The sequence below is a fragment of the Synchiropus splendidus genome, chromosome 19 (genome assembly GCF_027744825.2).
Source record: "Synchiropus splendidus isolate RoL2022-P1 chromosome 19, RoL_Sspl_1.0, whole genome shotgun sequence".
NCBI lineage: Eukaryota > Metazoa > Chordata > Actinopteri > Syngnathiformes > Callionymidae > Synchiropus > Synchiropus splendidus.
In genome coordinates this window covers 4,466,695-4,494,649 of record NC_071352.1, presented here as the reverse complement: position 1 = coordinate 4,494,649, position 27,955 = coordinate 4,466,695, and the positions used below count along the sequence as shown (strand labels likewise).

Here is a 27,955-nt window from a genome sequence, read left to right as displayed (position 1 = left end):
GCTGTCAATCATTTGCAACTCACACGCCCTCATTCCGTGATGTGACGTTGGGGAGGAATATGGCGCTTTTGAGGCGATGTGTATCACGATAGTCAAGGCTGATGATTATCTGTAGGTAGCTGTGTTGACCCAGAGAACGTCCGGGTAGACGAGCTGAATATGACGGGTCGGAAAAGGTGATCGTTCCCTGACGTCTGTATGGACACCGGAACAGTATATGTCGTAGTTTGCTGTCGTCAGCTAAAACAGTTAGCCGATGCTAGCTGAGAAAATGGGTTTGTTTATGTAGCATTCACTGCCGATGTATTTATTAGATATGTTCTATGGCTCCAATAAAGCCGCTTGATTTTCTACGAAGACGCCTGTTGTAGGATAGCGGTTTGTCTCGGAAGCTATAAGGGATGGAGAGCCGTCATGGATGTGCTTGGTGGCTGGCCAGTGCGGTTTTGTCATCGGTATGTTGGCATTCTGAAGGTGCCCCACTTCACCACCTTCACCGCTCAGGTACGACAGTGAACCTGCAATACATACTCACTGAAATGTGTATTTGTTAATCCTGCATGACCTGTATCTGTCCCTGTTGATGCCAAGCTAACCAGGCTGCTCACCGGGCTAATGCTAAAGGCTAACAACACAACAAGCTCTCAATATCTGCTGCCGATTTGTAAACATGGGGACTCTAAAGATGGTCGACAGGTGCTGTCATGTCACATGGTTGTGAATCATCTTATCAGGACATTTAAAACTCCCGACTTTTATTACTGTATATTATGACTCCCTTCAGGATTGCAGTCAGACTCTGGGTTTAATCCTTGCTAAGGTTTCCTGTGGGCACCATGTTAAAACATAAACATACATTGATCAATTCAATATCTGTGATTCCTTCTGAGTGGTTGTCTGTCCATGTAAACCTGGTGATGCACAGCCGACCTGTCCAGGGTTTCCCTCGAAGCTCACCCTGTGAAGCCAGGACAGGGCTCCCTCACATGCAAAGAGAGTAGTCAGTATAACGTTTTATTATGTTGATGTTGTGTACAATAGATTTACACCCACACTTGGGAGCACTTTTATGATAGCATCATGAAGACATTTTGACAGCCACAAAATAACTGCGCTTCCATTTTCCACGGTTAGATCCATGACTACCTTGCTGTATTTCACATCTCCCTTCTGTGCAGGTAGTGACATGCCAACCTTCCTATGGGTTTGGCCATTCAGTGTCATTATTTATAAGACAACAGAGGGTGATGGTGTCAAAAGCTCAAAGCCTGGAAACCTGTTTTCCACTTGTTTTTCAAACGCACCTTTCACCGCTATGATAATCTTGATCTTTAAACAAATTCTATATTTGTTCCCTCCGTTTTAGTTACAAGATTAAAACTGTTTTATAATCATATAGCTCTTTCTCAGCTATGTTAAGTCATAATAGAAGTAATACCAGTGTATTTCTTATTCAAAATGAAGATCAAAGTTTGAACAGAAATGTTGCTAATCTGTAACCTCTTAACATTCCGGTCTTATCAACACTGTCAATGATTAACAATACTCTTGTTTGCTTTACCATTGTAGAGTATAAGGATGATCATGTGGTCGTATCTTTATGTGTTTATTTGCTTACAGTACTTCCTTCTGCCCCGTTTCATAACTCTGAAGGCTTACATTTGGCCAATCATTTTAAAGCCACAGTCATCTTTGGCTTGGATTGTTCTAGTTCACCTTAAGTTAATGAATGTTTATTTGCCACGTTTTACATGTGAATGATTAAAACAGCTTGTTGCTCATAGTTGCAAGTCTGTTGCCTCAAGTTTACGCTGGGCGTAGTACATGTCGATATTGCTAAATGACTTCTGAAGTAGGGTGTGGTCCACATTGGTTGCTTCAAAAAGTATATGAATATAAGCTCTGTTTATAAGACATAAGACACTGCTGCCTCTGGTGTGAAGAAAGTGTTTTGCCATCAGACCTTGTGTACTTCATATATTTACCATGTCCACACAAGTTTTGCGAATTGATGTCATCACCATGCATTAAATTTAAAACCTAACCAACCTAAAACTCTCCGTTCATGCAATCTAAAGCTAGTAAGGCTTGTTTCACTGAGCGAGAGCAGCCACACAGACAAAAGTGATGCAGCTGCATAGTGGTCACTTCAAGATAAGAGGTAGAGCCTGTTTTCCTTACAGTGTAAGTCTTTTTTATTGGCCTTGAATGGTCTGCCTCCTTCCACATTGGTATTCATAGCGGCTTCCTCAGTGACAACTGTTGCTGCAGAAACCTTACATGGCTCAATGAAACATGAAAAATGAGTAGGTGACCACAACCTTATTAAATTGTGGTGAGCAAGTTCCATTCACTAAAACCTCATTTGAGTCTGTGAAGTTAAACATTTGTCAGCTACTAAGTTAGATAGCTAACACTTCATTCATACACAAAGTCGCCACATCAGTCGTCCAAGTGTGAATTGTTCTCAGCACTGGATTAAAAGTCAAACTTCAAACAAAGTCCAAGAATATATTTACAAAGATTGGGAGGATTTGTATTTATAGTTAGGTGAAATCTGCTGAAATGGGTCAGCTCCTGTTGTGTGTGAATGCCTGCTGAAATATGCAGCGGATCCGAAATAAGATCTGGCAGCTTCCTCCAGCATCACTTCCTAGAACTTGGGTTGTTTGGTGGGACCTGCCAAGTCAAAGTATGAACCAGTGATTTCCGAGATGTACTGATGAGCTCTCGTGGAGCGGATGTTGCTCTGCCTCTGCAACACAGATTTTAAAAATTTGTCTTCTCGCACATGATTCTGCTGTAAACAAAGACTAGAAATCCAGTCTGGCAAAACATTTCCTTTTGTTTGTTTTTACACCCCTTACTCTATCAGTGACTTCATTTATACATCATGGTTTTCCATGTATTTCCACTGTCGGTGCATTTTGGGCTGTCGCTTTGTGTTTGTCTGTCCCTTCCTGTCATTTGTTATGCTTAGTCAGAAGGCATGTCAAGTTATGACTGTGTAGCTTAAATTATTGAAGCTATTGTCTGACTCATCCAAGCCTCTTTGTGAGGTCTAACTGTACACTGTATTTTGTGAGAAAATTGCCCCTTTTTAAATGTGTTGGTGACAATGAGTTGATTTTACACCTATAAATATATTTGAAGTTCTAAACGTTTCACTCAGCGATACTCTGACGCCAAAAGTCAAGACCCTAAGAAAAGAAGCAATTTGGAATGTGTAAAAATATACTTCTGGTTTAAGAGTCAACCCCTTCACAAGACGCTTCCTCAGGACCGGACTCAGCACTGGGTCTAAATTTACAGCACAGAGCTTCTATGTTTGAATTTAGAGTATGTTTGAATTTAGGATCCATTTCAACCATTTTTCTGTCGTTCCTGAATCCATAATGCTTCACCAGCGTTTGTGTTGGGAGAAATGCAGTGTTGTGAACGGTCATGGCTTTGTGCGAAATCAATCTGCTAACTCTTAATATGACTCCCCTCTGGGAATTGACGGGATTGCTACTCAGCTGCTCCCAACTAGACTCCAGAAGCAAATCTAATCCATGAGAACAGTCCACCGTAATATCACCCGTCCACTTGTTGTTAGGTCAGAGTCATGTGGTTGTTTATTTTAATTCCATCTGGAGTTTTCTTCTGTGATTTGCCTTCAGTCTTTGTCATGCTTTGTAGCAGCAGGGTTTAATGAGCAGACTCTCCACTAAAATCCTTCGGAGTATCAAAAATTCAGGCCCAGATTTTTGAGGGATTCATTTCCTTTGCTTTTGATTGACTCAAATAGCAACTTTCACTTGGTCTGATAATACGTCAATCACAGGCAATTCTCTGAAAGTGACGTGCTACAGACTGCAGCATCGCGCCCTGCACCAGTATTTCTGGATCAATCACTTGTAATACTTTGGTCTGATATGTCGGTCTTGTGCACACTCATTCTGCCAGGAAGGCAAGAAAGCTGCACGGTAGGTGGGTTGGAAGACTGCTGTCAGCCCTGTCGGGCAAACTGCTGGGCTTGCAGCATCCGCACCAGCTCAAACCCACACAGATCCTCACTGCTACCCTCAGCTGCTTTGTCAACTGGTAGACCCCTGCCCCTTCCACTGTCTCTGGAAAGGGCTGAGCCCATGGTTTGCTGATGTCAATCTCCTGCCTGTGTGTGTACATTTATGAATGTATAGATCCCACCTGCAAAATAGTGTTAACAATTCATTTGGCGCTTGAGTCTCTCTCCCTCAATGTGTGTGGGTCGCATCTTCATTTTAGAAAAATTATTAATAGTGGCAAATAATGTTTTTTTTTTTAAAATGTTTTGGCTTTTGTTTTCATTTGTTTCAGGTGGAGGTTCAGGGGATGTGTTGTCTCTGTCTCTGTTTTTGTCCCTGGCGGTCTCGCTGACGCTGCTTGTGGCCCTGGTGGTGCTGCTGGTGAACTGTGTGACCTGCTGCAAGGAGAGGGAAATCAACTTCAAGGTAAGTCCCAGCAGGGATCTATCCAGACAGACACTTTCGATGGGCTCCGCCGTGACTTGCAGAAAGGATTGTATTTTATTTCCAGCATCTGAGTTTCTGCAGAACTGTTAATTTGGTCCATTTCATCTATGACGCAGGAGTTTGAAGACCACTTCGACGAGGAGATTGACTTCACCCCACCTGCAGAGGATACGCCGTCTATTCAGTCCCCAGCTGAGGTCTACACGCTCTCCGTGTCCCCGGTGGTCCTGCCTGGACCACCGCATCTCCAACCCCCCTCCCATATAACAGGTTAGGTGCCCAAAGAACTGATCTGAATATAATGTCAGGTTTGGACCTCTGTTGAAGATGATTTGCTTCACTGACAGAGGGTTCCTCGGCGTTCCAAGTTGCGCGTCACGATTTAAGCTACATCCAGGAAATAGGCAACGGGTGGTTTGGCCAGGTATGATTTTCTGTTTCATCTCATGGTCCATTCAAACTTGGTATCTGTTGATTCTAAAGTGTTCTGTGATGTGATATGCAGGTCCTTCTCAGTGAAATCTACACAGATCCAGGTGGAACCAGAGTGGTGGTGAAGGAATTGAAGGCCAACGCCAACTCCAAAGAGCAGAATGACTTCCTGCAGCAGGGGGACCCATACAGGTATCCCTTTAAAAAAAACAGTTGCGGCGTCCAAAAAAATAAAAAAAACTAAACATTTGGTTTTGTTTTAGGGTTCTACTGCACCCAAACATCCTCCAGTGCCTGGGGCAGTGTGTGGAGGCCATCCCCTTCCTTCTTGTTTTTGAGTACTGCGAAATGGTAAGGTTGTTTTAATAGAAGTGTCATAACGCTCTAAAACACTCCTAGTGAAAGTGAGCCAGTGAATCCTGTAAGTCATGATTAAGAAATTACTCTGGTCAATCTTTTAAGCCACAGATTCATTGGATAACTCCGGTTGAAGTAAGTCTGCATAGTTGACCTGACCTGCAGGCCATCTGGACCCTAAGCTCCTGGTCTTAGTCCCAAATTAGCCCCCCCTCCTGTTTATCCTGACATATTGCAGTGTGTCAAACTCTGTCACGGCAGCTGATTTATTCTCTGTTTCTCTTAATCTATTCTGGGCGGGGTGGGCTGCTCCTCGGTGGGGTGACCTTCCCTCCCTTTTTCTTCGGCACTCTGCTCCTACGGTCACTTATTTAAGCCCGGGACTTCTCACATTCTCACCTCTCCCTGTTGAGCTTGTCAGCGTCAGCTCCCAGTTGCTGTGTTTGTCCATTTTTAGGTGTCTCACCTTGTTTGTTTTGGAAACTGTTTCCAGATAAACAGAAGTCATGTTTTCTAATGAAACATGAATCGAGTCCGTGCCAAAGCATGGGAGAGAAATATGTTAACCTGATTGATTGTTTAACAGAGAAACTTCAGTTCTATATGATTTGGAAATGGAGGGGAGACGTTGGAATCAACACAAGCAATGGCACTTAAGTTTCTTAAAATCTCACTTAAAAATCAACTGAATGGTGGAAGAATGACAGACTGTTCGGGTTCCGGAGCGGTTGGTCGTGCCAGGCATTACACAACGCTGCCAGACTGGGCATTGTGGGCTGCCCAGGCCTGGCTGGTGTCCTGGCATTGTGTGCCGGCTCAGCCAACTGTAGTAGCATCTCAGACAGGAGGTGGAAGCCAGTCCAGCCCAATGATGAATGTGTGAGTCATGGGCGAAACTGATTGAGAGCACGACCTGAATGTTTATGGTGTGTCAGCAGCGTGAAATGATTCTTCCTCTCAATTTGATTCAATTATAATGACTGTGTAATTCCTCGATTAGCTCTGAGTGAGGCTTTAAGTTCAGATAATGGTGGTGATGGAGTTATGGAGCCGCTCTTCATGACTCTATCTTCCATATGTTGAAGCATGACAGCTGCACTGTTGCCTCCAAATAGTCAACATATGGTGACAGCTTTGGAGATTGATGGTCGCTTCTCCGAGACATATCAGCCGTCCGGATGCCCTGACTAAGAGCATTTTAGACGTCGAAATACATGAAGCAACTGCTATAGGGGCCACGAAATGTCACCGCCTGAGTGACAGTTTCTAATGCATGGATCCGTTCGACAACCGGTCAGACCCTTCTCTGTTTCACCACCTCCGAGTTGTCACTGCTGACTTTTACTTTTTTTGAATGCTGTTAATCGTAAATTTCAACACCATATGCAAGAATAAAACGATGGACTTAAAAAGATGTTTGTAATGTGTCATTGGGGGTATATAAACTACAACATGGTCTTTAAGGAATGGCAAAGTTTGGGATTTATTAATGGTTAAAATAAACCACAATCTTTGCCAAAAAATATCACTTTCAATGCTATAAAAGCGTTTTTTCTTCTTCTTTTCCTGGCCACTTTGTTAATAATAATTATAATGGCTGCTTGCCAGCCTTCATTTCACTGTTGTCAGACAGGGTCTTAACAGGGTGTAATCCTATATGTTATATATGACTTTCAATATTGGTGTGAAAGAGCCTTTGCATCTCTTGGCCAACTGCCACTTCTGAGCTTGTTTTAGTGTTCAGTCTAATATAATTATTATAGCATTAATAGAAATGGGTTCTCCCCACGGGGCTGTTGGCCTCCACTTGCTGTGCAGGCTTCAGCCACGATGACAGGCTGAGAATATAGACCCTGCAGACTCCCAGCATGTGTGTGTGCCTAACACAACTAAATGTTTCAAAGCATAGATCTTACATAAGACGCTGCTCTAAGCAGCTTTTTGGTTAAGTCTTGCTTTATTTTCAACCGATCCTTGATTTAAATTTGTACACTTATATTGTTGTTTTTTTTCATAGCTTATAAGAGGTTTTCACTTCATCTCTGTCGTCACATGATCCCAGAAGCACGCATAACTGAACCCCCCTTACAACCTCCCTTAACTCCCTTTCCATCAAGTCAGCTTAAACTCACCCAAGTCTCATGTTGAAGCAAAGTGCTCCTGCATTGGACTTTGTACTGTACTCTGTTTTCCTCCCTCAGCCTCTTTACATTCTGTTATGAACACGGTGGTGAATGATTGTCACAGGTGCCGCTGAATTCCGGACCAGCTCAGGTTTACGAGCCGGCGCACAGCTGCGGGGCCCTTGTTGCAATTTAGATTTACAGTTCCTGTAGCTTCACCTCCGCCACTCTGCCACGGACATTTTTTTTTATCCAGTGATCTGAGTAACCTGGTCGTACTACTCAATATCTCATTGCAAGTATGTGTTGCCTTGGAATACACCCTTCCCACCACTCATTAGCCCTGAGACCCAATTGGACTCGCGTGCAGCTCATTTCACTGATGTGACTGGGGCTCCTTTATTTATAAATCCCTATGACAGCATGGCGGTCCATGTAACAGCTTTACCCTTATTTGGTCTCTTTACAAGGGCTCAGGAGACGCAGGAGTGTCTACTGCCCCCGTGTGGCAATCTGTAGTCATTGCATTGTCTTGAAGCTGTTGCCACTCACTTTTTTGTATGGCGTTTCACTTATAAATTTTGCCATTTTTTTCCAGGGAGATCTGCGGGGCTACTTAACTCAGCAGGACTGGATCTTCCGAAACACAGAGATGCTGCAGCTGCAGAGAATGGCTTGTGAAATCGCAGCCGGTGTCACTCATCTTCACAAACACAACTTCCTGCACAGGTAGCATTACAGTTCTGAAGCAGTTCACCGGTGTGATATGCACAAAGCGAAGCAGTAATTTAATCAGGACACTTTGTCAATCACAATGCTCAGCTAAGTGTGGCGCTGAAAAGCGGTCACTGTCACCTCAGCCTGTTGTAATACTGGTGTTTTATTTTGGAGTAACCATGTTATAATGATCAGATTTAGTCGTGTTTATCTTCGCTTAAGGTGAATTTACCAGTTAGAGCTTATTTACATCCTGTCTATTTTGTGACTTGATGGTTTTAAATTGGACTTGCGCCAATTTTCCTTCCACTTCCAGTCGAAAACGGGTTCAAAGCAAGGTGAATGTCCCTCACCTCCGCGACAAGCCAATCATTAAGCTCTCGACATAGTTTCTGATTCATTTCATCTTCTTTTCGTTTCACTTTAGCATGTTGTCACGCTCTTTTGTTAAACATTCATTGGCCGTAATCGTCAACCGACTTTCAGGAGGACTGGTGTTTTCCAAAAAAGGTGCGCGTGTATGTAGGACGGGCAGCGTTTCGTTTTCATATTTACCCCAGCACATACTGCCTGTCTGCTCGCTAGCAACCAGCAGGGGTGCAGGGGGTGTTGAGAGCGTGTGGCCCGGGGTAACATACGATGCTCAGCTCATCAGCTCTATTTCGCATGCTCAGAATAAGCCCGAGCGGTTCCTATTACACAGCTCCCATGCATTGCCACAGTGTCAGCTGTCCGCTGCCAGGAGGATATGATGATTCTGCTCTTTGCATGTAAATGGATAGCCTCATATTGGGCCTTGTGTTTGAATCCCTGTCGCAGTTTTAAGGCACTTCTTCAATGCTTCCACTGCTTTCCACCATCAATTGTAGAATATGATGAAATAAAAATGTCAAGTATGTTGACAGAAAATAAGAGGCTATCGTGCACCACAGATGAAGGTATGTGGCCCAACTTAACATGGGCTCTTATCCAGGAGTGAACCTCTCCATTACAATGGGCTGAAGGTGATTCCTAAAATTATGATGAGCTCAGCATGAAATCATGTCAATAACTTCTCTGGTTGTGTTTCATTGTAAATCTGCTGAGAACGTTCAAAGCTAATAACGTTTAAATCTTGACTATAATGGTCTTGTACATTAAAGTGTCATATATTAAAAACATGTCGAATTAAAGAGCTACTACAGACAACTTGAATAAAAAATAAAAGACAAGAGCAGACCTCATATATTTATGCCTTGAACAATGTGTTCTTAAATGTTAACTCCGTGCCCACCAGCTGAATATTTTTGTCTAAACCTCGAGATTCCGGGGAAAAATAACCCCACGCTTTGCCTTATAGGGGCACGCTGTGGGACCTGTTTCCTCTCTGGCTCTGAGCCAAAGCGGAGATGACAGCAGACAGGAAGATCAAAATAAATATCCATTCATCTTTCAGCGGTTTCACTGGCTCTGACAGTAGCTGCTAGCCGTGTAGACACCGAAGCGCGTGCAGGGCAGCTGGGATGTGGGAGTCACCGTAGGAGACCTGTGTCCTCATGCATGTCTTCTGAATTGTGTCTCTGAAGGGATTTTTAGAGCATGTTTGAAGTGCAGGTTTATAAGGTGAGGTGATGTGTCACAGATCTCCTGTGCTCAGACTTCCATATCTCCACCCCAGATTTTCCAGGTTTAGGTATGATAATAGAATAATTCATAAGCAACTCAACTCATGAGATGAAAGGAGTTAAGATAAAAGAAATTAAATATATAAAATATTAAATACTAATGATTCCAAAATAAATATCTTATCATTCTATTGTTAAAGGAGGTTTCAAACTGATTTTTGAGGAAATATCTGAGGAAATTTTTCACAGGTTGGGATAAAAACGTTGAAACTGAAGCTGAAAGGTTTGACATTTAGTCTTAAAAAACAGACTCCAGTTAGTATTTTGAATGCTGAGATGATGATGGAGCCTCCTTGTGGTCGCCCCGATAATTGTTTCTACTATACATGGAACAATGTCCTGTGCGTAACTATGCTTTCGGTTAATAAGTGTGATGTTTTTGTCCTTCTTTTAAAGTGATTTAGCTCTGAGGAACTGCTACCTGACGGCAGATCTCACCGTCAAAGTGGGAGACTATGGAATCGGCCCCAGCTTGTACAAAGTAAGACCTTTGAAATCTGATGTGGTGGCTGGATTGGAGGTGGTTGGGGAGAGTGGACATCAAATATAAAATAAATAATCATAAATAAATCAATAATTTATAATTACTAAGTTTTATTCCAGTTCATTTAGCTGACTGCTGTGTAATGTAGGACATGGCGTCTGTGTCCCCGCGCCATGTGACATGACATCCATCACATTTTCAACAGAGGATTTGCAGCTGTTTGCCTCCAAGTTGCGTATTTAGCGAAAGAACAGTGATCGCACTGTCTTGGAACTCGACACGGCACATATGTGCTAAGGCGGTTATGTCTGCGGGGCCACTTAAATACTGCTGATCTGACAGTTTGGTGTCTGAATTTAATACGCGCAACATAAGGTCACCCAGTGATTCTATTTTGGTAAAGAAAGGCTGCCTCTGTGACAGCGGACAGCATTTATCGACGTGACCCTTCACCTCGTCTCTTGTCGAGTCACAGATGTTGCTTTGAAATGCCGAAATCCTCCGATTATCTCTTTGCCACTGCAGGAAGATTACATCATCACAGAGGACGAAGTGTTCGCACCCCTCCGCTGGTTGGCTCCGGAGCTGGTGGGCGAGCGTCACGGGGGTGTGGTGACGATGGAGCAGACCAAGCCCAGCAATGTTTGGTAGGTGTATACTGCTGCACTTGTGTCCTGGCACGTCTGTCACGCACATTTTTAACAACTCATAACTGCTGTGGACCTTTCTGATACCAATCTTTGCTGAAAGAAACTCTTGCTGCCAAGGCTGAGACATTAAAATGCCATTTGTAGTGCTTCCATGTATCGTCCCTCTCATGACGGCTGCAGTAATACTTCAAACTTGTATTGTTGTCATGTTCACTCAGAAGTCTTCTCCTATCGTTCAGTTAGATCACAATACAAAATACCACATGAGTTTAGCCCTGTACTATCACAAAGTACTTCTGTACTGCACAGTGAACCTTCTGATTCAAGTAACATTGTTTTCCGACTTGTTTTCTAACTTGCATAATACACTGCTGGAGATCGTCTTCTGCTTCCAGACACCGTACTCAACATAAGCATGCTGATTCTGGTCTGTGTTCGGGTGGTTTTACCGTAATGACTGTTATGTAAATGCACAGCTCTAGTCTTTTACTGTTTTTAGGTTTGTGAATTTTAGGCTTTTGTGAATTGGATGAACCTTTGAAGAGTTCGGGTGATTTTTAACACTGTCATCCTACATTGTTTTTCTCAATTTGTAATTTGTTCCTTGTCTAAAGTCACTTCCCTATTCCGCAGGGCTTTGGGGGTCACCCTGTGGGAGCTCTTGGAGAACGCTGCTCAACCATACCCGCACCTGTCGGACCGGGAAGTTCTGAATCATGTGATCAAGGAACAGCAAGTCAAACTTTTTAAACCACAACTGGAGCTTCCTTATTCCGATCGATGGTGGGTGCTCCCGTCATTTAAAAGTCAGGTTCCCCTAGTTGAGATTCCTAACACTTTGTGTTGATGATTACAATATCTCATTTTAGTCCAATTAGTCTTTCTTTTTTTTGGCAAATTCAAGAGTCACTTTGCTCAGATCGCTGGCTGACATGTCCTCTCTGATCTCAGGTACGAGGTGCTGCAGTTCTGCTGGCTGACGGCAGACAAACGGGCGACGGCTGAGGAGGTTCATCGCCTGCTCATATACCTTCGCATGCAGGGCCAGAAAGACATGGAGGAAGATTTCGATCAGCGCTGGAATGCCCTCAAGCCGAACCCTTCCACCCGGCAGACCACTGTAAGCCACTCCTCCTTCCCCATCCTCGACCAGTTCGCCGACGACGCCATGAGACAAGAGATCGACGAAATCCTCACCGTCACCGAAACGAGCAAAGGCCTCAGCTTCGAGTATGTCTGGGAGGCGGCCAAACAGGACCACTATGAAGGAAACCACGGACGCTCAGGCCTGGACACCACCCTGAACTACCACAGCATGTTCTTCCCTGCTTCCAGCGAAGACATCCAGGCTCATTTCCCCAACCCTGTTGCCGCAGCAGGCGACGCTCCGACAGGAACATCCACTATTCTTCCAGTGTTTGACGCTCAGAAGACGTCGAATGGGAATGAATATTTCATCCAGCTAGAAGAACCAGGGGAGGGGACTGGAGCTCAAGATTTCAGCTCAAGCCAGAAAGACTTTATTGTTCTCCATGACGTCCATCTGGATGAGTCGAGCACAGAGGCGGACTTTTTCCACCAAAGCATCGACTCCAAGGACTCTTACTTGCCCGACAGCCATGTCTGGTCGTCTCTGGAAAATGACAGCCCGTACCACCCAAACATCTTCACCGAGGGAGAGTCCAAGCAAGACGACTCTCCGTCATGGAGGCGGGGTTTTATGGAACTCCCAGAGCGTAATGGTAACTCCCTCCCGGAGAGCACTTTGTCAGTAGCAGCAGAGTCCAACAAAAGTCGAGAGGAGTCTTTTTTAGGGGTTGGTTCCGAAGCCCTTCACCGCTCCCACTCTCTGGAGGTAGAGAAGACGGACACGAAGCGGCTTCTGGACCATGATAAACTAGCTGAAAACTACTTGTTTCTCAAGGAGCAGAACCTGATGAAGGACGGGCCCCAGTTTTTGAGCCCCCAGCAGAACTTCCTCTCCCCGGGGCTCTTCCACGAACCAGAGGAGACGTTCAAGATGAAGTCGTGGGACAATGTAGAAAATTTAGGCAGCTTAAACTCAACGGACGCTTATTTAAAACCCACAAGTAGCACATCGACTAGACACGGACATTTTGACTCTTCCAGCTCCGACCTGGACTCGTATCCATCGCCGATAGAAAGTGGGACAATGGTGCCTTCCATTATGGTTGAGACGGAGGATGGTGGAAGTGTTCTATTGCCGGAGAGCAACGGTTCTTTATCTGAAGTTCTCGATGTCCTCCATCCATCTGACAGAGCCATGGACTCTGGTTTTGACTCTACCTCAGAGAGGCCTGAAGTAACTCAGATTGACGACCACACTACGGTGTTTTCTGAAAGTGCCAATTCAGAGTCGTTGTGTACAGATGCCAAAATCCCCAGCCTTGAGGAAGACCTGGGCCCCGCAAACAACAAGGTTCCTTTTGAAGAAGGTCCAGTGTCTGAGAGTCTAGTTGAGATTGATGTTTTTCCTTCAGACAACGGACTCGGTGAGGACCCGACTTGCAATGACCTTCTGAGTGAACTCATCGAGGATGCAGATATGGAATCGACTTTATCTGACCACGAAGAGTCCTTCATGAACCCGGTCAGGTCTTCTCTGTTAGTCTCAGGGCCGTCATTGGACCAGATCAGCCAGGATAGCTTGTTAGATGACAGCATGTCCACCACTGTCCCCACGCTGGACACTCTAGCAGACACTCCAGACTCTTTGGACTCGCTCTACATCCACAGGCTCGGAGAGCAAGGAGAGGTCGTGCAGCACAAACTGCAGCCTCCTTTCAAAATAGCCGACAGCGGCTACGAAACCGAGAACCTGGAGTCCCCAGAGTGGAACTCCCAGCCAGATGTGGAGCACTCGCCAGTCAGGAATGGAGTGAGTGTTGCCAAAGATGAGGAGGAGATGGACGCGTCGTCCTCGAACCTGGTACCACCGGAGATCGTGATCTCAGAAGCAGAGGCCATGAGGGACGTTGAGGAGCAGAATGAGGCCCCCCCTGCTGAGGAGCCTGTCATGGGCAGCAATTACAGAGACTCCGCCTACTTCTCAGACAACGAGTCAGAAACTGAGAAGAAGAGTGAAGAACCAGCTGTTGACGTCCCGTGGGTGAGGAGCTCCGATGCAGAAGTGAGTGAAGCTGCGCCAGGACCAGAGGTTCTGGATCTTTTTCTGGCGGAAAGCCCTGCTGCGGCGCCGAGGGGTGTTGGAGATGATGCTCGGGTGGAGGAGGCCTCTCCAGAAATCCACTCAGACGTCACTCCCGGCAGCCTCAACCTCGATGGAAGTCACCTGGAGTTTATCGATGACGATGATCTGCCGGAGCCGATTCAGCCGCTCCCAATGCTCCACACTAAACTGACCAGAACCTACGCCACCGACGGTCACAAGCTCAAGGAGCCAGACATGGAGGGACGCTATCTCGGCAGGAGGGACAACTCCGGCGTGGACGGTCAGGAGGACGGCGTGGATGCAGACGAGGAGGATGAGAACAGCGAAGACTCGGATGACGACGTGCGCGGGTACCAGCTTCACAGCTCGAGCTCGGACAGCGAGGACGACGTGGTGCACCCGGTGCCCGTCATCATCTCGGACGACAGTTCCTCCAAGAACCTTAAGAGCTTGTTAAAACCTCTAAACATCACGTCTGCACCAAGCTCAACCAATAACAACCCAGAGAGCTCCAGACGAACGGTGTCCTTCTTTGATGATGTCACAGTCTATCTGTTCGACCAGGTAAAGTCTCCCACCTTTGTCATCCAAGTTTTACGGGCACCATGCTGACAGCAGCTTCTCTGATTTAGGAAACGCCCACCAAGGAGTTGAGTGACTTCTCCTCGAGCTCCAACAACCCGACACCGGAGTTGAGCAGCCCGGTGTCCACTGCCAGCTACCTGAACCGTTTCGCCAATTCTGAGAGCTCCACTGATGAAGAAGGTAGACGTAACTCTGAGCTGCCTCCCTCTTGACTGCCTCACATCTCTCCTCACTCTCACAGGCGGTGGGTTCGAGTGGGACGACGACTTCTCTTCTCCCTCACCGGCCTTCGTCTCTAAAGCCGGACGTGATCCCTCACCGAAGGTTCCCTCCTCTTCCTCGGCCGACTCTGGCTTCTCCACTGCACCCGTGGCTTCAGGGCTTCAGTCCAGCTGGACCACCAGCTCCTCCAGCTACTCCCGCTTCTCCATCTCCCCAGCCAGCATCGCCAGCTTCTCCCTCACGCATCTCACCGACTCAGACATCGAGCAAGGAGGTGAGTGCTAAGGTTACCTGCTGCTCACCCAGCGTCCACTCAATCTATGTTCTCCAAACTGTGGCTACAGGCAGCAGCGAAGATGGAGAGAAGGACTAGGCGTCACGCTACTGACAGCTTCACCTCACTTGTTGACAGCTGGAAGGACATCAGGAGGAGGCACTGAGGTTAAAAGGACAAGGTAAACTTCCTCTTTGAGCGTCACCGCTCCGCGTGTGAGCTCCAGTGCACTTCCATTTTGGGGACGACTCACCCGAGGCATTCCAGATTTAGCCGCTGCTTATTTTTCTTCTTTTATCCTGATCGGAATGAATGGATTCAACTGACAGCAACCAAATAGGAGAAAGCTTTCTTCACTACAGCCGACGTGAAATTTCGCGGTTGTTTCAGTGGTTGCCTTTTTTGTTCTCGTGTTCGGTCTCCTTTTTTCGGAGAGTGTTCGGTACCTGTGTGTAGCGTCTTTCGATGCCAAGAATCGGGGTGCGATTCCTTAAATTAAATTTCCGAATCATAACTTTTGGTCGGGGTTAGTCAGAGCGACCCCTAGAGGTCACGGTTCAGTCACCTTCTAAGAAGTCGCTTTTTACATATTGGGGAAGCACCTGCTGCTGCCTGTTAGTCCCTGAAAACGCCCTTTAATGAACAAGGGGCGTCTCTTTGTATAGGCTTTGAACTGGGACGTGTCGGGCATTGGAAAACTCCACTATTAAGGAATTGCGTCCGACGACAAATGATCTTAATTTATTCTGAATGTCGTCACGCTGAAACGTTTTTACTTGACTGGGTTTGTTGAGACGATCCACCGGTGGAAATAAATGTTAATTTAAAGCTCTTACACGACGCTGCTCGGGTCGTCTTCAATCACTACAGAGTCTGTGTAGGAAGGTTTTATTGTTGCCGGAAGAAATGTGTTGTAAAAACAAACGTGCAATGTTGTGTGGTCTTGCGATGAATGAGGTGTCGACGTGCAGGGAGTCTCACACTAACTTGTTAGAACAAATCATTACTGCCTTTTATCAACCACTTACCAAGCATTTCCGTGTCAGGCTGTGCGTCGCCCCAACGTTGGTCCGTATCGCTGAGAAACAGTCCACCGTCCACGCGTCACCGCTCTTCTCCAACCAGCAGCCTGTGCTTCTGTTAAACTTGAACATTTATTTAATTTTATTTGGCGAGCGTTCGCTTCAATCTTGCACAGTTGTGGATGTATATATTTTCGTCTGTAAATGGGAAATGTGAGTCGTAGGGAAGAGGTTTGTAAATTAAGGAACATATCATGGTTCTCAGTTAAATTAAAGACACAAAATCACTCTGTCCTTTAAACTTGTAGATTTGGAAAAAAAAGCTGATATTTTTACGTCCTCTTGATCATGCTGAGTGTAACTGAATGAAATGTTTATAATGACACTGTTTAATATGAAAATAAATTCAAACGAAACCTCCAGTTGTGGCCTGTTGCGAGACACCTCCCACCACCCTCCTCCTCGCCCCCACCACCTCTCACTCTGCGTTGCTTGGACCTGATCCAGCCGGTACCAGTTTTCAAACTTTTATTTGACATTTCAAACTGCAACAGTCCGAGTGACAGGAACATGAGGAACACAGTCGCTTTCAAAAGTTCCCGGAGAGATTCAGGCAGCCGACACTAAAGCAAACAAACCAGGAAGACAAAACTGTAACAAACAACATGCATGAGACACACAGAGTTAGACTTGAGCCCTTCCGTCGAAGCCCCCGTCCGTCGGGATGTTGTGTCGAGGAGTAGATGCTATTGCTGGAGTCGCCTGGTTGCCAAACTCACGGGAGCAAACACATGCACACATCATAACCAAATTCACATCTTAGGTCTCAGTGCCAGAGAAAACATTCGTCCATCGATGCAGAGGATCTTGTGATTGTGCATTCTCCAAACGTGGAGGGGGCAGGAGAAGACAGGAGTTGCTTTGCTAAACTTCCACTGCACTTCCGTTCACTTGTGTGGGGGTCCTCTGAGGGGCGGGGCTTCGTGAGGGGGCGGCGGTCAGAGAAGTGCGGGGGGGCTCCACGGAGTTTCCCCGCACTGAGATGTGCTCACATCCTCCCTGGAACACGACAAGTTTGAACTGCCATTCATGACCAAAACAAAGAGCTGTTGCAGTGCATTATGGGGCTTGAAAGTTGGTGAGTAACTGTTGCAAGAGCTGTAGTTGTTGCAGTGCGTTATGGAACTATGAAGTGAATGTGGGAGAAAATTTACTCAAAGCATTGTCACATTGTGGCTCTTGTAGTAGAGTAAATGCCTTAAGGTTGGCTTATAACAAGGCTGTCAGCACTTCAACTGTTGCTGTGCATAATGGGGCTTGTCGTATGAGGGATGGGAACAGTTCATAGTTGGAGTCTTAAAGTGTGCATAACACTAACTAATAATTTAACTCTGAGTACCTGGGAATTGGCTGTTAAAATGGTAATTGTTAGGGTTAGCATCAGCTGTTGCAGTGCTTTATGGGAGTTGTAGTTTCAGTGATGTGAGTGCCTGAAAGTTGGCTTCCAATACTGCTACAGACCCGCATATGACCAGTAGTATGCTGGAGTATTGTCGCGCAGTATGGGACGTGAGTGGATCAAGCTGTTATTGCGCCAAGCTTCAACTGCTGCAGTTTGTCCGAAAAATTGGTTCATAAAATGCTAAAATGCTAATTGTTATGAAAGCTTTAGCTGTTGCAGTGCATTGTGGGAGTTGTGGTAGAGAGTTGCATGGGCTGTTAGTAGCAAGCGAATCAAAATCAAAGATTGCAGACCTCACATGAGTTAAGTGTGTCCCCTCCTGCTCTGTCTGAATCAAACACTCACCCCTAAACCAAAGTCCCAGGACTGGCCCTTGGGCTGCATGGGTCCCACCCCAAGTCTGTGACAAATGGCTCCTGGGGTCTCAGCTGGGAAACCCGGGACGCTCTCTGATATGATCCAGACCTGAAGAGAGCATCAGAATTTTGCTTAAGGTCCAACTGTGACCCCTAAAATATCTTCATTTTTCAGCAGGGTGGTAAGTTGACAGGGTCATAGAAGTCTGATGAACATCTGACTTGTCTCACAGACACTCACCTGGTCCAGGGGTCCCACAGAGACTTTGGAGACGTTGTTGGAGACGAGCTCCCAGGCTGAGCCCTGAGGGTAGCTCGGGGTGAGGCCCTGCCTGAACCACAGGTTGTCTGTGTGGTTTCGGAGAAGGTTACACGAGGTTCAGCTGGCCTGCTACAAGAACACACTTCACTCACTGTTGTCGTCCACAGCGAAGACCGAGGTCCTGCCCACTGACAACTGCCTCAGGGTCTGTCTGGCAGGGGACGGGATGTGATACCAGCATTCGCCTGTAGAGGCACCAGGAAGTGTCACAGCTCTGTCATGGACTTCATGTAAATCTCATCTGACCTGCGGGGTTCTGCGGGGACACGGATCCTCTGTAGAACACAGACCCGTCTCTGGCTATGGCCCAGACTTGGTGGGCCCCTCCGATGGAGATGGACTTGAAGGGCTGGTCAGTTCCCACATGGAGCCATGAGCCCCCCTAAGAGGTCACTCACACGCTTAGTTCCTGGACCTCACTGGGCCCCTTAAAAAATCAGAGATGGTTACCTACCGCTGGGTTCTGGGGAGTCACTCCGAGGCGGCACAGAATATCTCCCTTGTCGCTGACGGCCCACAGAGGGACCTGCTCCATCTTGGACTGGGCCAAACACGGCATCATGGAGATGTCAGACAGAGGGATGGGAGGCACCTGCTGCCAGGGGCCCCTCACTGCGATCTTGCACTTCCTTGCCCATCTCCGCCGCCTAACGAAATCTTTCATGGTTTTGTGGCCATGGAAAGTTCTGTGTGAAAAGAAATGCAGGGGTTAAATGACACCAGGGCGTGAAGCGGCGAGGTGATGCGTTGCTACGTACACAGGGAAGTCGGCCGCATACTGCCAGCCTTCTTTGTCCGTCCCCCCGGGAACACCGTGGTCCACCGCCCACTCAGAAATCTGGAAATATATTTCACTCGTCTTGTGTTCTGGACTGTTACCGATGGCCTCAAACCTACCCAGGACCACTGAGGCGTCGGTGGGTGGGTGGAGCCTTTGGTGCACTCCCTCAGCCCGCTCTCGTCGCTCCACATGGGTCGGTCGGTGGGAAGCCCCCTGAAGAAGACCCTCAGGATAAGAGTCTGTTGGTAACCACAGTAAAGGGGAAGGAGGACTTACTTATCCGTGTATCCGGTCATGGGGTTCCATCTTTGGTTCTCGTACACGTGAACGCTTCTGACATCGGTCTGCTGCTGCAGCTGAGTTGGGTCTCCTAGAATCAGAGACAGTCCAACATGAGGCCACAGTGGACCGTGAGGAAGGTGGAGGACCAGGACGTCCTAGTCCTTAGCAGGTTTGATGGTTTACATGGCAGGAAAGGGTTAAAGGGCGGTGAGGTCTACAGGGCGTGTTTACCCGAGGCGGGCTGATGCCCACTGTAGACCCAGGCCGTGCCGTCCCACCCGATGCCCCATACGAGCCCCAGACTGTTAGACTCTATACAGCGCAGGTGACCTGGGACCTGCCGCCAGAACCTGAAGCACCACAAGCAGCCAGCGTTAGCCACAGTTAGCATCCACACACACACACACTAACAGCGGACAGTGCGAGAGCGGCATGTTAGTGACAGCAGATTCGGAATCACACTGAATGGCAGAAGTAGAGTCAGAGATGACAGGAGGAGCTGTCGTGCGAGTCTCACGTGTGGTCGCAGGCAGGCGTGTGCGCGGGCGCCTCCAGGGAGAAGGACGGCTCATGGACCAAAATGTCCCCTTTGACTGTGGTGGACCACAAGGCGTGTCTGGATGGGGGGGCGGTGATGCCCCGACACTCGCAGCAACACTCGGACAGCAGAGTCAGCTGAACACGGACACACGCGGCATTAAAGCGGCCAAACAAGGAGGATAGTTCACACGTGTCTGTGTGTGTGGTCCTCACCCAGTCGTTCATGTCCTGCTCAGTCTGGGCTGCCAGGACCAGAGGTGACCTTGCTTTGGTTCTCTGGGCTGTGTAGACAGCGAAGGCATAGTGGCAGTCCCTGAGAACTGGAACCACAGCGGTCACCTCGTTGATGCACACGTGCAGGTACTGAGGTCACAGAGAGAGGCGCATCTTAAAACGTTGTGCCGTCTTGATACACACAAGAGAGAAATACTAATGAATCATGATCATGAATGTATCTTTTGACACATTTATGTAATATATATATATATTTTTTTTTTTACCTACAAATTTAATGCTGGTTTTTTTTACATTTTTTTTCATTTATATATATACAGTTGTGTCCAAAATAATAGCAGTCCCACAGCAATAGCAAGATAAATGTATGTTTTTGTTAGATTTTCAACTTCTACACTGCAAGTAAGTTTCTAGAAGGTTTAAGAAAGGTATAGAAAACCAACAGGCGTGACATGCATGCTGCTGATTCTGTGAAAGTGAAGCATTAACTATTATTTTGTTCAAAAAAATAGCAGTGCTGAGTTCAATTACTGAGGTAATAGGTTGTGTGACAAAAACAGGTGTTAAACAGGTGGCCCTTATATAAAGATCAAGACACCTGTCGCTGCTCATGCTGGCTGTGCATTTGTCCTTGAAAAACAGAGTGAAATGGGTCGGAAGGAAGAGCGTTCTTTGCTAAAGAAGTTAATAAAAGAGGGGAAAACCTATAAAGAGGTTCAGAAAATGATGGGCTGTTCAGCTAAAATGAATGCTTTAAAGTGGCAGCCAAAACCAGAACGACAAGGACGGAAAAGAAAAACAACTATTCCAATGGATCGGAGAATAACCAATATGGCAAAGGCTCAGCCGATGGTCAGCTCCAGCAGGGTGAAAGAAGATCTAAGGTTGCCTGTGAGTACCGTAGCAAGCAGACGACACCTGTGTGAAGCCAAGTTTCCAGCAAGAAGCCCACACAAAGTCCCATTGTTAAAAAAAAAAGACATGTCCTGAAGCGGTTACAATTTGCCGAAGGACAACTGGCCTACAAAGAAATGGCGCAATATTTTGTGGATTGATGAGAGTGAGAGGTTCAAAGGGTCACAGACAGTTTGTCAGATGACCTGAAAACTGTGAATTCAAACCACAGTACACAGTGAAGACAGTGAAGCATGGTGGTGCAAGCATCATGGTATGGGGATGTTTCTTATACTATGGTGTTGGTCCTATTTATCGCACACCAGGAATCATGGATCAGTTTGAGTACATCAGAATACTGGAAGAAGTCATGCTGCCGTATGCCGAAGAGGAAATGCCCTTGAAATGGGTATTTCAACAAGACAATGACCCCAAACACACCAGCAAGCGAGCAAAATCATGGTTCCAGACAAACAAAATTCAAGTAATGGAGTGGCCAGCCCAATCCCCGGACCTCAGTCCCATCGAAAACACGTGTGCCGACATAAAAAATGCTGTTCATGAGGCAAAACCAAGAAATGCAGAGCAATTCCTGGGCTTCAATACCCGTTGACCGGTGCCAGAAGTTGGTAGACTCCATGCGCCGTAGATGTGAAGCTGTTATCAGAAACCATGGTTATGGAACTAAATATTAGTTTATGATTATCAGGAAAATTGAATCATCAAGAATTTCTTGATTGATACATTACATTTTTGAGTTTGTAAATAAAGATGTCAACACTATATATATATATATATATATGTGTATATATATATATATATATATGTCTGTATATATATATATATATTTATATATATATATGTGTGTGTATATATATATATGTATATATATATGTGTGTGTATATATATATGTGTATATATATGTATATATATGATTATTATTTTTTAAATCTTATTTTATTATTATTTTTTGTTTAACCTACACATTTCATGCTGTTTTTTTTTTTACATTTTTCATTTTATATATGTATATGTATGTCTATATATGTATATGTATATATGTATGTATATACAAAATAAACCGAGAACTAGTGATGGTGATAACTATTAAAATTCAAAATTCAAATAAAAATAAAACAAAAACATAAAATAAACAATTTGACAAAAATGACAAACTAAAAATGAATAAATAAAATTTTACATTTTAAAAATGTGAGATTAAATAATCTAATTTAAAAAAAAGAAAAAAATATTGAGAACAATAATAAAATGGGAAATATTTTTTTGTAATATACTTAAAATATACTTAAAAAAACACCACATAAAATACAGTCACTAAATTCCCAACAAATAAGTATTTTAAAATCATCAAAATGATCGGGAACTGAAAAAAAAGGGGGCGGGTGGAATACATTTTCGAAGAGGAAACGGCCACAAAACTAAAGTGCATTGAAAACAAACCTTTTTCTCATCGTACTGTGTGTAGTAGACGAAAAAGATGCTGTCCTTCCTGCCGTCGGACTTGGTGGACTGCTCCAGTGCGACGCTGACGTCCACCCAGCGCTGAGGCTTCCAGTCTCTCCACCAGCGCAGCAAACCCTTGCGCACCCACACCGACTGCCGAGAGGGACACGTGAGAGACCACAACGGAAGCAGGTGTCGTCCGTCGTACGAGTCTCACGTTGCTTCTCTCCAGCGGTTTCTTCCTGGTCTCCTCTCGAGGCTCCTGCTGTTCACTCCAGGCCGCCGACTGGACCGGAGTCAGCGACAGGGAACTGACCAGAGGCCCTGACGGAGACACAGAGTCAAAGAGGCTTCGGTTCGGACCCATCAGCGTTAGTACCTGTTGAACTGAGCCAGCTGATCTGGGAACTGGCGTCCACATTGCAGCCTCCTCCTGAGATCCAGGCCCACACTGGTCCGTCCTCTTCCCCGACTCCGTGAGAGGCCTCCAAGCTGGAGGTCGCCCCGCTGCTGCCCTCGATCAGGGAAGCCCCCGCGGCTGCTGCTTGCTCGATGCGAGCCGCCTCTGCTCCTTCCAGATCCACGTTACTCCAGGGGTCACTGCGGCCGGTGACCTCCGGGGTCGGGAGGATCCTGGCCGGCTCCTCTTCCTGCGGCACCTCAGCGATGGGCTGCTGCATCGAGGGGGGTTTCTCTCGGTCAGACACCAGGCTGTTGATGAAACTGTCGCTGGCAGGAATGAAGGGTTTTGGAGCGTCTTGGCCGGGGGCTGCAGGAGGGACCTCCAGCTCAGTAGACTGGTCGGTCCCTCCTAAAGGTACCACCGATGAATCCGCTGCTTCCAGGACGGGCGTGTCGGAGGCGGTGCTGTGTTGCTGGTCCATCGGGCCCAACTCCGAGTCCGAGTCAGACACTTGGGAAGCGTCGATCTGCGGCCCGCTGGACTCTGACTTGGTCCTGTTGGACAAAAACACTATATAAACAACTCCACAGGTCCCTGGCAAGCTTCTACGGGCCGTGCTCGCTAACCTGGAGGCCACGCCCTCTTTGCCACTCCCCCACTCGGCAGACACTGGGATCCAGCCGTTTCCAGTCGGCTCTGACGGTGTCACTCCCATTCTGAAGTACAAACCACGGTCTTCACCAACGGCCCACACCTGCCCAGAAGAAAAAGGTGTTCCTCAAGGATGGGTTTTGTGTCCTCTACTAATCCAGTGCACAAGCTACACCACACTGATTTAGAATTTTTTTTTTTTTTTTTTATGCGAGGGTGGTGAGATATGTCATGCATTTCAGATGACACTACAGTTAAACTGGAGACCAACAACCCTGGAGGTCACTGACCCGCAGTCAGGGCACTGTTGTCCGGAAACACAACAAAAGCCTTGCCTCGCTCACTGACTGGGTGCTACTTTAAAAGGTCATATAGTGTGACTGCGCTGCTCCTCTTACACAAGCCATACCTATAATTGCTTCCCTGAAATATGAAATATGGGATATGATGACGACGACTTGGCCAGCTTCTAAATAGGGAGGCTCCCATATGTCACGCCAGCAGGAACATAGTCTGGGGATATATAAGGCTGGACTGGAGGCACCGCTGCTGCCGGGACATCGGCCCGGACTCGTGTTACAGCGAGGGGCACCGCCTCAGGACGTGCCGGGGGGCGGGAGGGGGTTGATGGGAGGAATGAGAGATGGTGTGAGATGCTGCTCTGCAATGCTAGCAACGTCCTGGGCAGCGACACACAAAGCTCATCGTGAAACCGACGTGAAGAGAATCTGTCAGAGCAAGTGTGGAGTGTATTATGATCATGCACCAGTAGGGACTGCTACACACTCTGGGCCATTTTTCGCTCTAATATGGGGTATTCAGTTTTACACCAAAGTTTCAGGAGTATTTCAGCAAAATCACTTTCTGTTAAAGAGCAAAACAAATGAGTGAAGTTTAACAAAAGGTGAACATGTTAGTCAAAACAGTCATGAAATAAAAGGTGTCAGTCATATTTAAATACTTTACATGCTAAATTATTGACTTTTAAAAATTTAAAAAAATTGAAGCAGGTGACAAAGAAGCTAAATTTAAAATAACACCAACTGTAATACATTTTTAATGTGAAAATATTAATTTTATAAAAATATTAAATTGTAAAGAACACATTTACAAAAAGTAAACAGAAAGTCAAAATACAAAAGTAAAAATGTGAGGGAAAAACAGATTGATTTTCTATATTTAATAGCGAAAAAATATATTTTCAAAATCCTGAACAGAAACAAAAGAAAAAGAAATGCATTGGAAATGCTTATTCAGGAGGGAAACAATATAATTTTGAAGAATCTATCCAAAAATTAAAAATGCAATTTAAATGAGATATTTTTTTAACAATTTTATCTCATTTAAAAAATGATTTGATTTGACTAATTTAATTTAGGTTTATGAAAGATGCTCATTTTTATCTTCATGAGTTTAAGGTTAAATAATATATAATAATTTTCTGTCTATAAAACAAGAGCTTTATGGGATTTCATATATATATATCCATATATATATAGATATATATATAGATAGATTGATAGATATAGAGATAGAGATAATATAAATGAACAAATCTGTCACCTGATCATTGAGTCCAACATCCACCATCATCATCTCCCCCCCGATGCTGATCCACCCAGAGCCACAGGGGTTGTGGGAATTCACCCCCCGTCTGAACCAGACCTGCACACGCGAGAAGTTATTAATTTTAATACTTGTTCAAAAATATATATTCGTCTGAAGATTCACCTTGTAGTCTTTAGTGACCACCCAAACCACGCCCACTCCCACAGAGACGTGAAGCGCTTCCACTTCTTTCACCGGAGATTCCACCTCCGCCCACGCCGTTCCTGACAAAACACTTGATGAAACAGCATCTCTCTAATGGAACTGTTTGCTAAAGCAGATGGTCCTTTAACAATGTCGAGCTACTTATCGAGGCAGAAGGTGAGGTCAGGGTTATTTCGGGGCGCTGAAATGGATGCCTACCGATCGGACTGTCCAGGCTGAGCCCAGTACGGACCAGCAGATTCCCGTCCCACAGCAGTGCCCACAGCAGGTCCCCGGGGCCTGTGGACATCTGAGCCACCTCCTTGGGCACCTCCACCTCCTCCCAGCTGGAGCCCTCCGGTACCCGAGGATGGATGCCCTCTCTAAACCACACCTGCACAAACAAGTCATGAAAACCAACCCGCATTAAGAGTCAATAACCGCCTGTATAGAATTGTACTTCCACGCGGCGCTTAAGTGACGTTTGTGAGCAAATGCCGCCCTCTAGCGGCGACAGAGTGAACATCAACACAGATGGCGCTCTCTCATTTCTGACCTTTGGCTTATATTTTCCGGATTAAATTGCAAACACGGACCAAAATATAACCAAGGTCACTCACTTCTCCTTCCTCCACTCCTCACCGTCAGTGAGGCTGACTCACCTGGCCCTGCTGCGTCACGCCCCACAGGTAGGGGTACCTCCCAGACTGGTCGCTCATCTCCCACCCGCCACAGCTGATGTCACACAAAGGCAGCGGCGCCCTCCTCGGGTTGTCAAGAGGAATCTGAGCGACGGACAGATTCTCTGATTTCAGCTGAGCGGATTGTCTAGAAGCCAAAAGAGATCATGCAAACCTTGGCCCAGCTGCCCTGCGCCACGTATCTCCTGTAGCGGATCCAGCGCCTCCGCCGCACGCACGAGTTCCATTTCTTGTCGGGAGAGAAGTTTGCCGGGAAGTCAACGGCATATTCCCAGCCCTGGAGGGCGACATCAAAGTCAAAAAAAACAAAAACAAAAAAAGGTTCAGGGTGAGACCGTACCCCCGTCTGACTGGGCTCTCCTCCACAGCTCTGGTCCACGTACCAGTCCCCTTCCCACTCCCAGCTTCGCGACGGCAACTGGAAGCTGTGCAGCGGCTGCGGGGTCAAACCCGTGACATCACTCCAGGGCCAGCGATCGGTGGGAAGCAGCGTGTCTGTGAACCCGTCCACTGGGTTCCACCTCTGAAACACAGCCATAAGTCAACCCCCTGACCACATGTGGATTCCATCCCCGTCCCACCTGGTTCTCATAGGTCTCCTCTTTGAAGCGGATGGGGGTCTCGTGGGGCATCATGTTGAGGTACACGTGGTGGTCACAGCCGATGCCCCAGCAGCGGCCCTTGCCCGCGCTGACACGCTTCAGCTCCAGCAGCAGGTCGTCGGCCCGCTCCCAGCGCTGACCGGCCGTGGAGAGGCTGTACACGCGGCCGTACACGTCCACGGCCCACAGCAGAGTGATGGACATGCTGGACCCTGAGGACAGATGCAGCCCAGAACTACAGTACACAATATAAAGAGGAATAAACTGTATATTTATTCAAGAATTTGGGACACACTGGACCACCAGCCTTGAGTTTTACATCAAATTCTCCCATCACAAGAACAGCTTTTCCCCCTTGGCCCTCAGCCTGATGAATTTCTGAACAGCCCTTGTTGTCCGCGGGTTATTTATTTATTCATTATTTCTGTTTATTTTATTTTTGTTTATTTGTTATTGTTTTGTTCATTATTGGACTTTGTTCCAAAGCACTTTCCTAGTTGGTGGGATCCTCCCAGACCTTAGCAATGAAGATGATTCTGAATTCTATTATTATACGCAATTTAAGGGGTAAACAGTAAAATAAAAATGTTTGTTTGCTAGCCTCCGCGATGGACTATTATTCTAGTCTAGTGCGACGAGCCCTACATTTTTTCGTTGACTGAAAGCGATTGCTTTACTTTGGAAGACCCAACCGGAAATGCTTATGACTTGTAACTTGACCGTAGTCCTAGTGACTGATAATCCGTTGTAGTCCACATTAGCAAGCAAACCATTCCAAGTGCAGAGAGTCACAAGGCTCGCAGTGAAATGTGTCACTCGCCACACGCTAAATGGTGCGGGGAGGCTGCGATATTGGCGTGTTTGCGGCGCCTCGGTGACGCCGAAAATCCGTCACGTTAGTTGACTGTTATGACACAGCAGTTCCACTCGATGTCACTCACCTGGGTTTTGGTGTCGGATCCGCGGTGGTTAGGGGTCGAACATGGCCTCCCGGGGCTCCATCCCCAGTCCAGTAACAAGCAGGGCTTCCGGCAGGTTGCAATCCCACATCGCTGCACTCGTTTACCGCAAAGTCGTCTCTAAGCTGTTTACATCTCCATGACAGCGTCCACCGCCATCAGCTGAGCCACGAACGACCACACAATCGCTCACATGCCAAACTCCATCAGCTCTGACTCATGTGGCCGAAGGAGATATGAATAAATAAAAACAGATTCTTTGAAAAGCAGGTGGATGATCGCTGCAACTCAGAACCGCAACAGGAAATGGAGGAAGCGGCGCTCTGATTGGC

General features: G+C 46.4%; 2 protein-coding genes across 3 annotated transcripts; one reads left to right on the top strand and one right to left on the bottom strand.

The window, feature by feature from the left end:
- Positions 1-41: 41 nt before the first annotated feature.
- lmtk2 (lemur tyrosine kinase 2) lies at positions 42-17,079 on the top strand. The gene is made up of 14 exons (XM_053852671.1): positions 42-504; positions 4,342-4,475; positions 4,613-4,766; positions 4,844-4,920; positions 5,002-5,120; positions 5,192-5,279; positions 8,007-8,137; positions 10,186-10,270; positions 10,799-10,920; positions 11,557-11,706; positions 11,875-14,680; positions 14,749-14,881; positions 14,943-15,197; positions 15,268-17,079. The coding sequence occupies exons 1-14, from the start codon at positions 402-404 to the stop codon at positions 15,294-15,296; spliced, it is 4,386 nt and encodes a 1,461-aa protein (XP_053708646.1). The 5' UTR covers positions 42-401; the 3' UTR covers positions 15,297-17,079.
- On the bottom strand, positions 16,740-27,955 carry tecpr1b (tectonin beta-propeller repeat containing 1b). 2 transcript variants are annotated; one of them, XM_053852672.1, is made up of 24 exons: positions 27,606-27,954; positions 26,644-26,876; positions 26,403-26,585; positions 26,217-26,339; positions 26,024-26,146; positions 25,581-25,755; positions 25,341-25,441; positions 25,173-25,274; positions 23,585-23,712; positions 22,935-23,512; positions 22,773-22,879; positions 22,553-22,708; positions 20,176-20,325; positions 19,940-20,097; positions 19,654-19,772; positions 19,417-19,510; positions 19,257-19,353; positions 19,118-19,197; positions 18,814-19,045; positions 18,606-18,741; positions 18,452-18,544; positions 18,279-18,385; positions 18,027-18,146; positions 16,741-17,278 (listed from the first exon to the last, which is right to left on the bottom strand). In XM_053852672.1, exons 2-24 carry the CDS (start codon positions 26,866-26,868, stop codon positions 17,144-17,146), a joined length of 3,522 nt encoding a protein of 1,173 aa, XP_053708647.1. In that variant the 5' UTR covers positions 26,869-26,876; positions 27,606-27,954; the 3' UTR covers positions 16,741-17,143. The 2 variants fall into 2 exon arrangements, with proteins under 2 accessions (XP_053708648.1, XP_053708647.1); XM_053852673.1 differs by lacking the exon at positions 26,024-26,146 and having other exon boundaries at positions 16,740-17,278; positions 27,606-27,955.

Bases quoted from the DNA above. Each gene is read 5' to 3' on its own strand.
- lmtk2 (XM_053852671.1), top strand. From the start codon at position 402: ATGGAGAGCCGTCATGGATGTGCTTGGTGGCTGGCCAGTGCGGTTTTG. The intron at 4,921-5,001 runs GTATGATTTTCT...TGTGATATGCAG, and splicing joins GCAACGGGTGGTTTGGCCAG to GTCCTTCTCAGTGAAATCTA. The intron at 10,271-10,798 runs GTAAGACCTTTG...TTGCCACTGCAG, and splicing joins TCGGCCCCAGCTTGTACAAA to GAAGATTACATCATCACAGA.
- tecpr1b (XM_053852672.1), bottom strand. From the start codon at position 26,868: ATGTCCATCACTCTGCTGTGGGCCGTGGACGTGTACGGCCGCGTGTAC. The intron at 25,442-25,580 runs GTAGGCATCCAT...GTGTTTTGTCAG, and splicing joins CAGCCTGGACAGTCCGATCG to GAACGGCGTGGGCGGAGGTG. The intron at 19,046-19,117 runs GTACGTAGCAAC...CTTTTCACACAG, and splicing joins TATGCGGCCGACTTCCCTGT to AACTTTCCATGGCCACAAAA.